Source organism: Nansenia antarctica, assembly GCF_963989245.1.
Source record: "Nansenia antarctica genome assembly, chromosome: 12".
Classification (NCBI taxonomy): domain Eukaryota; kingdom Metazoa; phylum Chordata; class Actinopteri; order Argentiniformes; family Microstomatidae; genus Nansenia; species Nansenia antarctica.
In genome coordinates, this window is record NC_137682.1 from 28,008,412 (window position 1) to 28,023,218 (window position 14,807).

Genomic DNA, 14,807 nt, shown 5'->3' on the forward strand with positions numbered 1-14,807 from the left:
ATTCCACAGCCTGGGAGCAGCCGAGCAGAAGGCCCGATCTCCCATGGTGCAGAGCTTGGTCCTGGGGGTCTTGAGGAGGTTGGTGGCAGTAGAATGGATGGGGTGCGTGAGGAGGTCTGAGGGGTATGGAGGAGTTCCTTGAGGTAGGGGGGGGCAGTTCCATGGATGCACTGGTGGGTGAGGAGGGAGACCTTGAATTCGATTCTGAGGGAGACGGGGAGCCAGTGAAGTGATTTGAGGATGGGGGTGATGTGATTATTTGCGCACCCTCATCAGGATTCTAGCAGCGCTGTTCTGGATGTATTGAAGTTTCTGGAGGCAGCTGCTAGGAATCCCAGTAGTCCAGTCTGGAGGAGACAAAGGCGTGGATGAGCTTCTCTGCATCTGCCAGAGTGGGTGCGGGACAGAGTTTGGCGATGTTCCTTAAGTGAAAAAAAGCAGTTTTGGATATATGTTTGATGTGGGTCTCGTAGGTGAGGTGAGGGTCCATTTTGACGCCCAGGTTGGTAACAGATGAGGAGAGGGGAATGTTCTGGCCAGAGAAGGTGATGCTGGTGATGGTGGATGACCGGACCTGGTGTCGTGTGCCGACTAGGATGGCTTCAGTCTTGGAGCTGTTAAGTTGTAAGAAATGTAGCTTCATCCACGCCTCTATCTCCTCCAGGCAGGTGGTTAGTGTGGATAGTGGCAGGGGTGCAGAGTAGGTGGGGTTGACTCTGAGGTAGAGCTGTGTGTCATCCGCATAGCAATGGAATGACATTCCATGCCTGCCGATGACACAGCCAAGGGGGAGCATGTATAGCGTGAACAGGGTGGGGCCCAGCACCGAGCCTTGGGGGACACCGCAGGTGACGTTGTGGGTGTGGGATTTCGCCTTTCCCAGGGTGACGTGCTCAGTTCTGCCAGTGAGGTATGAGGTGAACCAGTTGTGGACAGTGTCAGAGAGGCCAATGGTGGAGTGCAGACGGTGAAGGAGGATGTGGTCCACGGTGTCAAAAGCTGCTGTTAAATCCAGGAGAATGAGGAGGGATGGGGAGCCAGTATCTGCTGTCATCAGGAGGTCGTTGGTGACCCTGACCAGAGCCGTTTCCGTGCTGTGGCCAGGGCGGAAGCCGGACTGAAAAAACTCAAAGAGGTGGTTTTGATTTAGGTGATCCTTGAGTCCAATAGATTGGTTCGGAACCTGAAAAGTTAGCTGGGGAAACCAAAAGCTAGAACAGTGACGTTGTCAGTGGGTGTGTCATATTCTAGGATGTGAAGAAGAAGGAAGGAGACTAAATGTATTTCTCTCTATCTTCCTCACATGCTCAGCATACACACACGAGAACATTAGAAAGTGTTTAGAAAGTGTCTATTTTTTTACATTAAAAATAGTGTTTATTTCAGATACTGTAGTGGAAGATATTATCCTCATTTCCAGTGAAAGTAGCCACCATCTTTTGGTGACATTTTTCTTTATCCCGCCCCTTCGTCACCCAACATTGATGACGTTGATGGTTCAGCTTAAACTGGTATGAACTGGGGCTGGTTCGCGAGAAAGCACCACGGTTCTGAGACTGCAGAACGGGAACTGGAACCGGCACGGAGCATTGCCTGTGTGAAAGGCCTACCACTGACGACGTCACGGTTCTAGTTTTTGGTTCCTGCTGAGAACCAACTTTTCAGGTTCCAAACCAATTTACTTTTGGTCTGAACGTGCCGGCCGGTTAAAAATTAGGTTCAGGAAACGGAACCGGCATGGAGCCTTGGCGGTGTGAAAGGCCTAGGGCTTTTTGCCAATGGCTTCTGGTGCCCAGACTTTATCTGCCTCCCTCAGAACCATTAGTGGTTTGGAGCTACTTGAGGACATGGTTTGAGAATGCTGATGATCCCCTACTGACTGATTGGTTACTGTGTGTGTGTGTGCATGTGTGCCAAAAGTATGAACTCTCTTTAGTGGCATTGTGTGTACATACCGTAGACCATTTGATTACTGTCATGAAGGTAAAGCTCAATGCTGACCCATGGTATAGTGTGATAGTACTATAATGAAGTTCATCAAACCTCACCAAATCAAGAGTGTGGGTTAGTGTGGGTTCTCAAATGGTATGGCAGGCTTCTCCTGTCTTTCTAGTTTCTTGAAGTCACAGACAACATAGACAAGTCCAAAGAGTTAGCCTGACATTTCTTAAATAGAGCATCAAGTGGTTTTCGGCTGTAAATGTATGAACATTTATGATTTCCTAGATGGCTACATGGTGGTTTTGGAGACACTTAACCCCTCTTTTTTTAATTCTTTTTTTTTATAAATGAGCACACAGTTGATTATGTCTTTCAGATGGCTGACTTTTGTTTGCTTTGGTTGCAGGTACAACATTGAGCCCACTCTGTACAGCCCCTACTTCTCCCTAGGGGCTTGTATGGAGGGCCTGAACCACCTGTTCAGTCAGCTCTATGGAGTCTCTCTTATGTCCGAACATACAAGTGCAGGAGAGGTGTGGAGCGAAGACGTCCGCAAACTCGTAAGACCTTCTTTAAATTATGCTAGTGTTCCTCTAGTGTTGATGCTTTGGTATATTTTTTTACCATGGTTCAATTGTAATTGGTGTGTGTTTTTATTGTGTTGTCTCTCAAGGCTGTGGTTCATGAGACAGAGGGGCTGCTAGGATACATCTACTGTGATTTCTTCCACAGGACAGATAAACCTCACCAGGTAGAACACCACACACCCCAACCCAGCACTTAACACTACCTAGAGTTGTGTTATAAAGCACGTCTAGTAGCTTCTGAAAATGAAATGACATGTTTCAAACTGCCCCACACCTGCTTTTCTCTGCTGGAAATGTGACACTCTATTTCACTCTGACATTATATCTGATCAGCCAGAGAGGTATTGTATCAGTTCTTCTCTCTCTCTCGCTCTCTCTCTCTCGCTCTCTCTCTCTCTCTCTCTCTCTCTCTCTCTCTCTCTCTCTCTCTCTCTCTCTCTCTCTCTCTCTCTCTCTCTCTCTCTCTCTCTCCCTCTCCTCCCCCCTCCCCCACCCTCCTTAGGACTGCCACTTCACCATCCGGGGAGGGCGGCAGTGCCAGGAGAGTGGACAGTATCAGCTCCCTGTGGTGGTTCTGATGCTGAGCCTGCCCGACCCCTACAAGAGCGCCCCCACCCTGCTGACGCCAGGCATGATAGAGAACCTGTTCCATGAGATGGGCCATGCCATGCACTCCATGCTGGGCCGCACACGCTACCAACACGTCACAGGTAAAGTCACACAGACTTAACAGGCTCATAGTTCAGCCACACCCATGCCCTACAGCAGGGGTCGGCAATAGGCGGCCCTTGGGCCATTGCTGGCCCGTCACCAATAATATTTGGCCCAGCAGATTATTCTGAGAATCCACTTTTTTTTTTTTTTTTTTTTTTTACAATATCGGACCGACAGTCCCACACCACGCCTATAATGTCCGAATAGAGAATCGACCTCCACCTGAATAATGCGTATTGTACTTTTATTCATGTTGAGAGTGAATGACACAGGGACAGACAATCAGGCAGCGAAGCGCACTGACGCTGAACCCCTCAGAGTGAATCATAAGTAGGTGGACAAGGCGTGGTGCTGAAATAGAGTGTGTGGTTTGAAAAAAATAACATCAGCTCATTAAATCATTCAAACGTAATGTTTACGTAACAAAGCAAATTCTGTTTAATTTTCTGAAAAACATTGACAACAAAATCGGCGCAAAAGTAGTGGTAGGCCTATGCTCCTGAAACGACAGAGCAAACGCGCTTTAGGGATAATAAGTACAATGAGCCATAAGCCATTCATTCAAAATATACAAAATACAATTAGGTTATTAAATACAATAACGACAGGCTTGGTACTCACGTAATGTGAAAAGTGGCATCTCCCATCGGTCAGTATTTGCTTGATATCTGGTGATATTGACGTCACTTTAATCCGCGGTTGTTTTGAAAACTAATAATATTCTTGATTTGATTATTGATAATAGTGATAACTTGAGTGTTTTCAAAGGGACATTTAGGCAGGTTTGTAATAACGGACACTGTATTTCAAATTAATTAGAGAGAGTCTCAACTATCGCAACTCTATAGTTTATGCACCGCCGCAACCTTCTTTCTACGATGCAACGATCTCCTGTAAGGGGTTCAGAGCTGTCTGGAGTTCCTCCTGGATTGACACAAAACTTTACTGAGGAGATTTCTGGACTAATTTCACAGTCCCACTATGCTTTCATACTCAGTGATTACTAATTAATAAGACCATTATGATAACGACATGGATCCATGTTGAGATGTCCGCGAGACATGCAGAGATTGTTTGTTATTTGAAGGGTATACCGCCATCCGCAGGCAGTTTAATTTTATTTTTTATGCATCAATCGATTCCTCTCGTGCGTCTTTATCACATTCATTGACGAAAAGGACGACTCGCATGTATAGAAAGGGAACATTGTGAGCACGGAAAATGTGAGTCTCACAACGGCTTTGCATTGATGAAACCAGGTAGGATGAACGTATAGTTCGCTGTCCATTCCTCTTTAAATGCCCTGTTTTCACCGTCAACTTTCCTCTTTAGACCTTTGGAGAGTGACATTATGTTTCTCTTGCTAGCAGGTTAAATGTTTAGCTAACTTCACCCGACACTCAAACAACCAATCCAATAATAATGTGACCTTGTCTGGGAGGAGGGGGGAATAATTATCTGAATAAAACTATGTTAAATAATTATTAGAATAAGTTAGGCTGCGATACATCGTCAGTCCACACATTTATTATTCAAAACTATGGAAGAGGGTGAAACTACGTTTCAACGTTGTTGAGAATCACAACACAAACTCGCTAGTCAAGCCTAATACTGCAACGTAATGGATTGGACTACTACCTAGTTAACTATAACACTACTTTACATTGTTAGCAGGCTCACAAAACAAGCTGTGTTAGTTGACTAGCAATGTGTACAAGTATTAGAACGTGTCACATTTTTTTAACAATCAATTACTTAAATTAGCCTTTGATTATGTTCTGGCCCGCCATCTAGTGGCTCAAAAAAATGTTGGCCCGAGGCCAAACCTAATTGCCGACCCCTGCCCTACAGGTTAGCCATACACAGTATGCTTACTAAAGGCTTTTATGAGTTGGTAGATATGTCATATGTCTTTAGAATTGAAGATCTCTGAAACCTAGATAATAATAATAATAATAACTTTATTTGTATAGCGCTTTTCCTGCAAACGTTGCAGCTCAAAGTGCTTTAATCATTATAATACTCTTAATTGTATTATTTTGTCATTTAAAGGCAATATTAAAAGGATGGGTTTTTATCATCTTAATTTAATTATTTAGTCATTTAAAGGCAATATTAAAAAGATGGGTTTTTAGTCTTGACTTGAACATATGTGCTGAGGTTGCATCCCTAATGTAAACTGGCAGTGCATTCCCTGTCAGAGAGTTCAAGATAATGATGGCTAGTTTGTTACCAATTTTACAATGACATGCATAGATGCTGTGGTGAAGGGGTGTGTTTATGCATTTGTCATGGTGTGAAGACGTACACAAAAAAGGGCAGTTGAATCCTATTTAGAAGGATAACATTAGATGAGAAAGTTACACAATGACACAGAATATAATTGGAGGGACACATCTTGGCAGGTAATGTTTCTTCATTACAAGATTCTGTACATTCATGTACATTTCATCAGGAGAGATATCCACTTACATCAAATATATATAGAAACATCAAATATATATAGAAACGTGAGACTGTGCCTTTGTTTTCCTTAGGAACCAGATGTGCCACTGACTTTGCGGAGGTTCCCTCTATCCTGATGGAGTACTTTGCCATGGACTATCGCGTCATGAGACAATTTGCCCGCCACTATCAAACAGGACAGGTACACAATATCACCAATTCTTCACCAGTCTCACTGTATTGATTACCCAAAGCCAATACTGTATTGATTACCCAAAGCCAATACTGTATTGATTACCCAAAGCCAATACTGTCGGGCTACTTTTTTATTTATTTATTTATTTATTTGCCAGGAATGGTTCTCAATATGGTTGAACAATTTTGCAGAGATATCAATGAATGGCAATCGTATGAGGATGAACCGAGAGGGAAAATATGTTGCAGCGTGCCACATGAAATGTGGTTTTTGATGTCTTTTCAGCATTTGCCTCAGACTATGGTGAATCGTCTGTGTGAGTCTAAGAAGGTCTGTGGGGCTGCAGACACTCAACTACAGGTAGATCTTTCACTCAACTACAGGTAGATCTTTCCTCACATAGAATCATTACTGATCAGGATTTGAATCTGAATTGTTGTGCTGTATTTTTAAAATCTTCCTTTAATACACCACATGTGTATGTAATGGCTTCCTTTAATACACCACATGTGTATGTAATGGCTTCCTTTAATACACCACATGTGTATGTAATGGCTTCCTTTAATACACCACATGTGTATGTAAAGGCTTCTGGGGGGGGGGGGGGGACATCAACCTGCTCTTCAAAACTGTAATATCATTTACGATCGGTGGCACACCAGCAAACACTTTATCCGCTAATCTTTATAGTTGTTATCACAAGGTATCTATATTGTTACCACTGCTTTAAAAACTCACTTAAGCATAATAGGCGTATGGGTCCAGTAAGTGTTTTGAGTGACTGATGGAAGATAAGTGTAGCGACTTATCAGACATCAACCTTGTGAAGCACCAGAAAACTCCTTGACTCAAGTGGAATACTTTTTTTAAAACGTTTTTATGGTTCTATGAAACTGCATGAATGATTCAGCATGAATTTCTGTGCACAGGTTTTCTATGCGGTTTTGGATCAAATTTACCATGGAAAATCCCTAAACCGGTCAACGACTGATATCTTGATGGACATGCAGCAGAAATTCTATGGCCTGCCCTACACACCCAACACGGTGATTACCTCTATCAAAATCTGTATTTTTACTCATGGCTTTTACTGAGTTGGTGGTCTTTAGAACTTAGATTATGAGCGCAATTACAGCCTTTAAAGTTAAAGAATGTTTGAGGAACATTCTTTGCCTAATCCCCTAACTTTACCACTGTCTGCCTTCTCCCATGCAACAGAGGGAGAAAAACAGTTCAGAGCTGAGAGTTCTTTTCTAGCTTTTCTTCTCTCTCTCTTCTTCTCTCTCTCCCTCTGTGGTTTTATATCTCCTACCCTGGCGCAGCAGCATTTAAGAGATTAAAGCTTTTTTGCAGGCCCTGCTAAAATAACAAAGCAGAGGTATACTTTGAATGTGCACTCCCTGGGGGAAATATTTGAAACTCCTCTTTCTGTGGTCCTTTAATGAAGATTGTTTTTGTTTTGTTTTTTTGCTCTCTTGCAGCTGTGGGAGAGGGGATGAGGCCAGAAGGGAATAGAGAACCTAAAACACAGACATGATTTAGCCAGGAATGGTTCTCAAAAGGCATTTATCCTAGGCTATAATTATGTGGACTATCAGCACTCTATACTATATACAGTACTATATTCCCCTTGTCTTTAATTTCTCTGGCCACAGTTGCTTTACCCATACTAAAGCAGCTTTACCCATACTAAAGTCCTACTTACAGTTGCTTTACCCATACTAAAGCAGCTTTACCCATACTAAAGCAGCTTTACCCATACTAAAGTCCTACTTACAGTTGCTTTACCCATACTAAAGCAGCTTTACCCATACTAAAGCAGCTTTACCCATACTAAAGTCCTACTTACAGTTGTATCCAAGCATGTACACCTCAGGGGAGTATGTTAATGTTATATACTTTCCTTCCTATCTCAGTCATTTTCTTCAACTATAAAACCAAACTTATACTGAAGATTGTTTTACCCCAGTTACAGATGTTACAGGATAGTTCTCCATCTTTTGCCACCTGAAAACAAGCCTACGGCTGATGAAGCTGGAGACTACCAAACAAACATTTAGTGCAGCAAAACTGAACTGAAGAAATGAAAAGTGGCTGCTAAATGTAGTCCCATCATAATATCATTTAATATTCTACATTATTTGGCTTTCACTATCATCCCATGATAAATCAACCATTGATCAAATGATAGTGTGTAAAACTACGTAGGTTAGAAGATTCATTTTATTTGGGGGTTTTCAGCTATATTAGCAGCACACAAATCGAATATCAAATACAAATATTTAATCACATTCATCAATCTAGCTAAAATAGCTGTTTACAGTATCATATGGAATTTTCAACACAAGCTTGGTCTGTTTGTTTCCATATTTTTGCTGTCATGCTATTCTTTGGTTGTGATGCATCACTTTAGCTCTGTTTAGCTCTTAAGGATCAGTCATGGGATTTTAACAAGTGAAACAGTTTGTTTATTTTCTGCTGTAAGGGGCCATATTATATTTTTCTCTCCCTGTACTCTCAAAAAAGCAGTGAGGCAAAACCTTCTACAGTAAACTCAACATTTGGATGGCTAATATGTTACAGAGAGACTCAAATGATAAACACTGGGGTGATTGTGACATTGTGTATAGTTTAATGGAGCAGGGGTATCAGTTCTTACTGGAGAGATAGGATCAGCTGTGTAGTCCAGTATGTAAACCCTTGGGCTTGCGATAAATATTTGGAAAAAGCCAAAGCATGACATTCCCCTGGCTATGGTGATGATTCTTATCTGGTATCTGTTCTTAGACCTAGGCTACACCATGATCACCAAGACACCGATCTTATCTCTAGCCACCCAAGGGTTTTTGTACCGCAAAATAATCTCTGGCCACATGGAATCGCGTATTCAAGTAGGTACTGGGCATGCGCGTAGACCCAGGAAATGATTCAAGTATAATTGAAAGAGTACCGTAAAATCATAGAAATTAATTAATTTCCATTAATTCAGTAGTCATGTCAACTCCCGTAGTCTTGATCAATCTCCTCTCCACTCAGTTCACGATGTGGGATGTCGCTCCTGATGTCAACCGTGATGCCTTTCATCTTCACGTTGTCTGGTGGTTTCCTGCTCTTTGTGTGCTTGTCCTTGAAGAGATGGTCTTGGTCGCCATTCTGTTCCTCTGTGTCTTTTCTGGCACCATCTTCTCACCCCTTTTTCTTACACAGGGATTCATTGTGTGTATTCCTTTTTGCAGTAACTGCACCACACCTTTAAAAAAAAATGTGTTGCTAGCGTACGTCTCGGTGCCTCGGCCTGATGTTTTCATCACATTATCCGTCGATGCTGCCGTGTTCTTTTTCTCCGACTCTTCATAGACCCGTAAATCTTCTTCTCCAGTCTGTGAACGTAACGTTATCTTCTTCTCAAGTCTGTGAACGTGTTAACGCTAGCTTCCTTTTGTGTTAACGTGGACGGCGAATGGCTTGAAGGAGTCTGGTAACCCTGGTAACCCGTATCATGGCTACGGTCAGTCCATCGCTCACGGTCCTCGCCTGCATCTCTCAGGGCTGTAATCACGTTCTCTGCCCTCATCATGTAGTCGGTAACACTCTTGTTGTCTGCCATGCGCAGCCTCGTCAACGACGTGTATACGTTTATTATCCTCGGCTCGCTTTTCCCTGAATAATGTTCTCTCAGTATTCTCAGAGCCTTCCTGCCGTCATCAGCGGCCTCGTGTCTCGTCAGCGACAGGCTTTTATCATCTATCAGTCTTATTAGCTCAGCATAGCAATCTAGGGTTGCCACCCGTCCCTTGAAATACGGAATCGTTCCTTATTTGACAGTTAAAAGATGCGTTCCGTTTTGAACCAATACGGAACGCTGTTTGTTCCGTATTTTCAATCCACCCGCATTGCGTGATTCCTCCAATATATCTTACTGCAGCGCTGGGCAATATCAGTGTTTCCTCTATATGCATTGATTCGTGGCGGCCCGAACTGCAATCGAGACTGAATCGCTCTCAACAGGCGCGCGGCGCGAGGCGAGTTTTGTGATTGGTCCGAATTTCGCGGGACATTTGGATTTCAGGAAATCGCCCGTCGCCCGTCCCTTTAGGCTACTATGTCCACACCAATACGTTTTTTTGATAAACGTTTTTCGTATATAAAAATATGACCGTCCACACCAGCATGTTTAAAAGCAATATAAACGCTGTAATTGAGCATTCCACACCAGTAGTCGGCGATATAATTTTAACCTCATAGCCCCGCTGGCCAATCAGACGCCTCTGTCTCTCAATGTTCTCGAACATTAACCGTGCATTTATATGTAAACAGGTTAAAAGTCCAGTTAACAGTGAAAGAACTAGAAGCACTTTGTACACATGCATTTTCCTCGCTTGTGTAGCCTCGACCACCGTTGCCTGTTGTAAACAAAGTAGTTACTGGTGCTAGGATATGACATTGGAGGGAACAGCAAACAGCTGTAGTGCGCATGATCATAGAAATCTACGCGCATGATGACGTGACGAATACAAAAAACTCCGTCTATCTCGTCCACACGTCAAAAATATACAGCGTTTTTTAAATTATTCACTCTGGCAGGCGTTTTTAAAAATCTTCGTTTTCATGGGGCAAAAACTCATTTGCGTCTGGACGAACCCCCCAAAACGAATATATAAATCCACGTTTATCAAAAAAACGTATTGGTGTGGACAGGGCCTTAATCCCATACGTATCCTAATCGAAAATGCAACATCATCAGCGACGACTGTGGGTTATTGCATTTACTGCTGTTCTCTGGTTCATGTTCTTATACCAGTGCTCAGTATAGAGTATTTTAAATGAACATTCGTAATGTATGTCTCTGATGTTCATGGTCAATTAAATCAGCCTATTTTGTGAAACAAATAATGTTCCCGCTAATGGGTTAACCGAGCATTCTCGCACCTAACGTGCAAGCACCTAGCTTCGAACTATTCATAGCAATATGCGCGGGGCAAAAATAATCTATTGCCTCTAAAATCACCACGAACAGAACGGCGGAGGTACGGATAAGCAGGGCTCATGTTGGTGTCCTCAAAGGTAAGAGTTGGTTTTCTTTAACTCAACTGATAGCATTACCTTGCTGTTGTTGTTTACCGAATGCTCCATCTGACTGTCACACTGTGATTTTACTTGTGTAAACAGTTAATGAGTAACGTTAGCCGGTTTTGTGCGTGTACTCTCATGTAGGCCTACTTCGTATTGATCTTTCTGTGTGTGTGTGTGTGTGTGTGTGTGTGTGTGTGTGTAATGCGCGTTCCACATGTTCCGCTGCAGCTGTAGGATATATTGGTATTTGATCACCTTCTATATAAAATCACCTGCTCGGCTTAAATGACTAAATGACACTGTGATTTTACTTGTGTAAACAGTTAATGAGTAACGTTAGCCGGTTTTGTGCGTGTACTCTCATGTAGGCCTACTTCGTATTGATCTTTCTGTGTGTGTGTGTGTGTGTGTGTGTGTGTGTGTGTGTGTGTGTGTAATGCGCGTTCCACATGTTCCGCTGCAGCTGTAGGATATATTGGTATTTGATCACCTTCTATATAAAATCACCTGCTCGGCTTAAATGACTTAACCGCTATTTAAGAAATTATAATTGTTGCCACCCTCTAGTTTTTCGTGAAATTATGTCTTTGTTTTGAGCGCCAGTGCGCGTTTTATGCGCGTGCGTAAAATGAGCACTCCGCCACTAATGTGAAAAATCATGGAGGAAACACTGGAGGGGTGTCCCTTATTTCCCTGACTGAAAGGTGGCAACCCTATAGCAATCAGCATTCTTCTTTCTATCTTCAGCTAGCTGTTCTTCATTAGCACCGGTGGGCTCCCATTACATACTCTTTTAGCTTCAGAGTATGTAAGCAGCCTTGGAATCTTGTTTCCCAAAGCTCATACTTCTCTTCACATCCATTCAATAGAAGCTGCTGTGCCAAGAGACCTGTTGCTCTGCTTGCCATTTTGCTAACGTGCCAACTTTACCGCGAGGGCTACTAGCTTGCTATACTTCACTCGCTAAGATAGCTTGTTAGCTTCATTGGCTAACCCTTAATACGTCGCGTAAAACTTTTTCCGATAATACCCTCACTTATCTCCAAGTTGGTTTGTGTCCAACTCTGCCTGGGCCCATAACCTGTTCAACTTGGATGAGCATTGATTGCGTATGAAGAATAAGTAAAGCATGACTCGGTTTTCTCTTCAGAATATCTCTGGCATATTTATTCACAGACTGATAACAGACTCGACAGTCAACGTACGGCACTTTAGAACGTACCTTCTGCAACAGAATAACAGTGTGTCTGCTACCGTAGTACAGAGACTAAGGGCACCATCAAATAATAATACTTAACAATTAGGCTGAACAATCAAAACCATATCATTGCCATTAGGGGTGCAACGGTTCTCGGTTTTTTTACGGACGGTACGGTTTGCGTTCCACGGCTCAATTCACTAGTGAACCGTGACGGTTTTCGGTTTATGCTGCGATGTGGCTGCGTTCGTAAATTAGCTCTGAGAGCGCCGCAACAGTTTGAGGAAGCCCCGGATTCCTACAAGTCTGCGGTGTGGGGTCATTTCGCTTTTCCCGTTGAATACGACAATAAGGGGGGGGAAACAGTGGACAGAAATATTACTGTCTGCAAGCTCTGCTTAAAGCGTGTGCCATATGCAAATGGTTGCACCTCTAACATGAACCAGCATATTCGCCGCTACCACTCAACGATAACACTGACTGGGAGCAGGAAAGCCAGTCAGGTAGCGTCAGTGAGCAGACAGCAGTCTCTCTCTGATGCGTTCGGACAGACGTACACTACCACTTCAGAGAAACACAAAAAAATAACCAATGCAGTGGGGATGTTCATTGCAACGGATTTGCAGCCCTTTTCGGTGGTTGGAGATTTGGGTTTTCGAAATCTGATAAAAACTCTCGAGCCCCGTTACAGTGTCCCCTCCCGTACATCATTCAGCACCAAAATAATCCCCGGTATTTACCAAACAACGCGCAGAGGCATTGAAGACGATTTGGCAAAAACAAAGAGCTTTGCACTGACTACGGAGGGTTGGACCTCCCGGGCAACGGAGAGTTACCTCACTGTCACGGTCCACTACATGTCACCGGATTGGGAGATGAAGAGCGCAGTACTGCAAACTCGTCCACTATACGAAAGCCATACCAGCGCGCACCTGGCAGAGGAACTAACAAATGCAGTGACTGAGTGGAAGTTGGAGAGGCCAAACATAACAATTCCCGTAACAACAGACAACGCCGCAAATATCGTAAATGCGATCCATGAAGCTGGTGGACTGGGGCCACAGATCGGCTGCTTTGCGCACGTCGTAAATCTCGCCGCCAAGAAGGCAGTGGCAATAACCCCGGTGTCCCGCCTCCTGGGTAAGATCAGACATGCAGTCACTTTCTTCCACAAAAGCACCACAGCCCACCATATTCTGACAATTAAACAAGATATGTTAGACTTACCAAAACACAAATTAATCCACGATGTCGCAACTCGTTGGAATACAACACATGACATGTTGGAACGCTATGTGGAAAGTGTTACTTTTGTAGTGTGAATTTGTTTTCCTCCTGTTTGTATACGGGCTACCAGCTGTCAAGGCTAAAGTGCACTTTTACTTTCGAAAGTGTTTATTTATTTTGGGACATTTGAAAGTGTTTTTTGTTTATATACAATTATATATACATTATATACATAACATACATACATGTGTATGTGTATACATGTGTATGTTAAAGTTCCATATTATGTATAAGCAAAATAAAGTAAAGTAACAGTTTGTAAATAAATAGTAGCATTTGTTTCTGAACCGAACCGTACCGAAAACCGTGACCCAAAATACCGAACAGTACCGAACCGTGGGCCAACTGAACCGTTGCACCCCTAATTTCCATTAACATATTGGACCATAATTCAAATGAAAAAGAGCTCAGCAAATCGCAAACAGGCTAGTAGGCTACAGATGACCGAAGAATACTTACCATAATTTAGAAACAGCACAAACCCCACTCTCCAGGAGCTAGGCTTGAATGTGACAGATACTTCCATCCGCAGAATACGTCACCAGCCCAACTACATAGGCTACACTGCTAGGTGCACACCAGTAGTTATCATTGAAAAGGATGGTCAAGTTAAAGTTTGCTTAAAAGTACCTAAAAAGCTTCCAGATATCTGGAAAAGGGTATTGTGGACAGATAAGGCTAATATGATCATGCACCAGAGTGATTGCAAGTGGAAAGTTTGGAGAAAAAAGGATCTGCACAAGATTTACAGCATATAACCTCATCTGTGAAACATGGTGTTATGGTTTAGGCATGTATAGCTGCCACTAGACCTGCCTAACATGTCCTAATTGATGATGTAACTGAAACATAGTGTTTGCTTAAGTATAAACAAATGCCACAAAATTCACTGGATGGCGCTTTATCATATAGTAAGACAATGACCACAAACATACTGCCATAGCAACTAGAGGTTTTTGTTTTTTTTGCCAAAAAGTGAAAGGTTCTTGAATGACCAAGTCAATCTTCAGAAGTTAATTCCAATTGAACATGCATTTCATTTCCTGATAATAAGATTTTCGGCTAAAAGACCTCAGAACATACAACAACATCAAGATGACCGCAGCACAGGCCTGGCAGATTATTAACAGAGAAGATCCTAAATGGATCACAGACTTCAGGCAGTTATAATATGCCAACTACTAAATATGACTGCTTAATTTGGACTTTTGGGGCCCTGCAATATGTACACAAATACCTTCAAATGAAAGTTGATCTGTACTTTAACCTCAGAGTAATTGTTTGATTTCAAATCCAAACTTTGGAGTATAGAGCCAAAAGAAGAAAAAATGTCCCATTACTTTTTCTGTGCCACCATGAAGGCCAA

At 42.7% G+C, this 14,807-nt stretch overlaps 1 protein-coding gene across 2 annotated transcripts in view; it reads left to right on the forward strand.

Moving 5' to 3' along the window:
• LOC308168318 (mitochondrial intermediate peptidase-like) overlaps positions 1-14,807 on the forward strand; it is a 50,201-nt gene that overhangs the window by 17,294 nt on the left and 18,100 nt on the right. For both annotated transcript variants that reach the window (XM_080542866.1, XM_080542867.1), the window contains exons 11-16: positions 2,348-2,501; positions 2,615-2,692; positions 3,031-3,238; positions 5,780-5,889; positions 6,169-6,243; positions 6,813-6,929. In XM_080542866.1, coding sequence (XP_080398992.1) covers positions 2,348-2,501; positions 2,615-2,692; positions 3,031-3,238; positions 5,780-5,889; positions 6,169-6,243; positions 6,813-6,929 — 742 coding nt within the window. The remainder of the gene's footprint in view (positions 1-2,347; positions 2,502-2,614; positions 2,693-3,030; positions 3,239-5,779; positions 5,890-6,168; positions 6,244-6,812; positions 6,930-14,807) is intronic.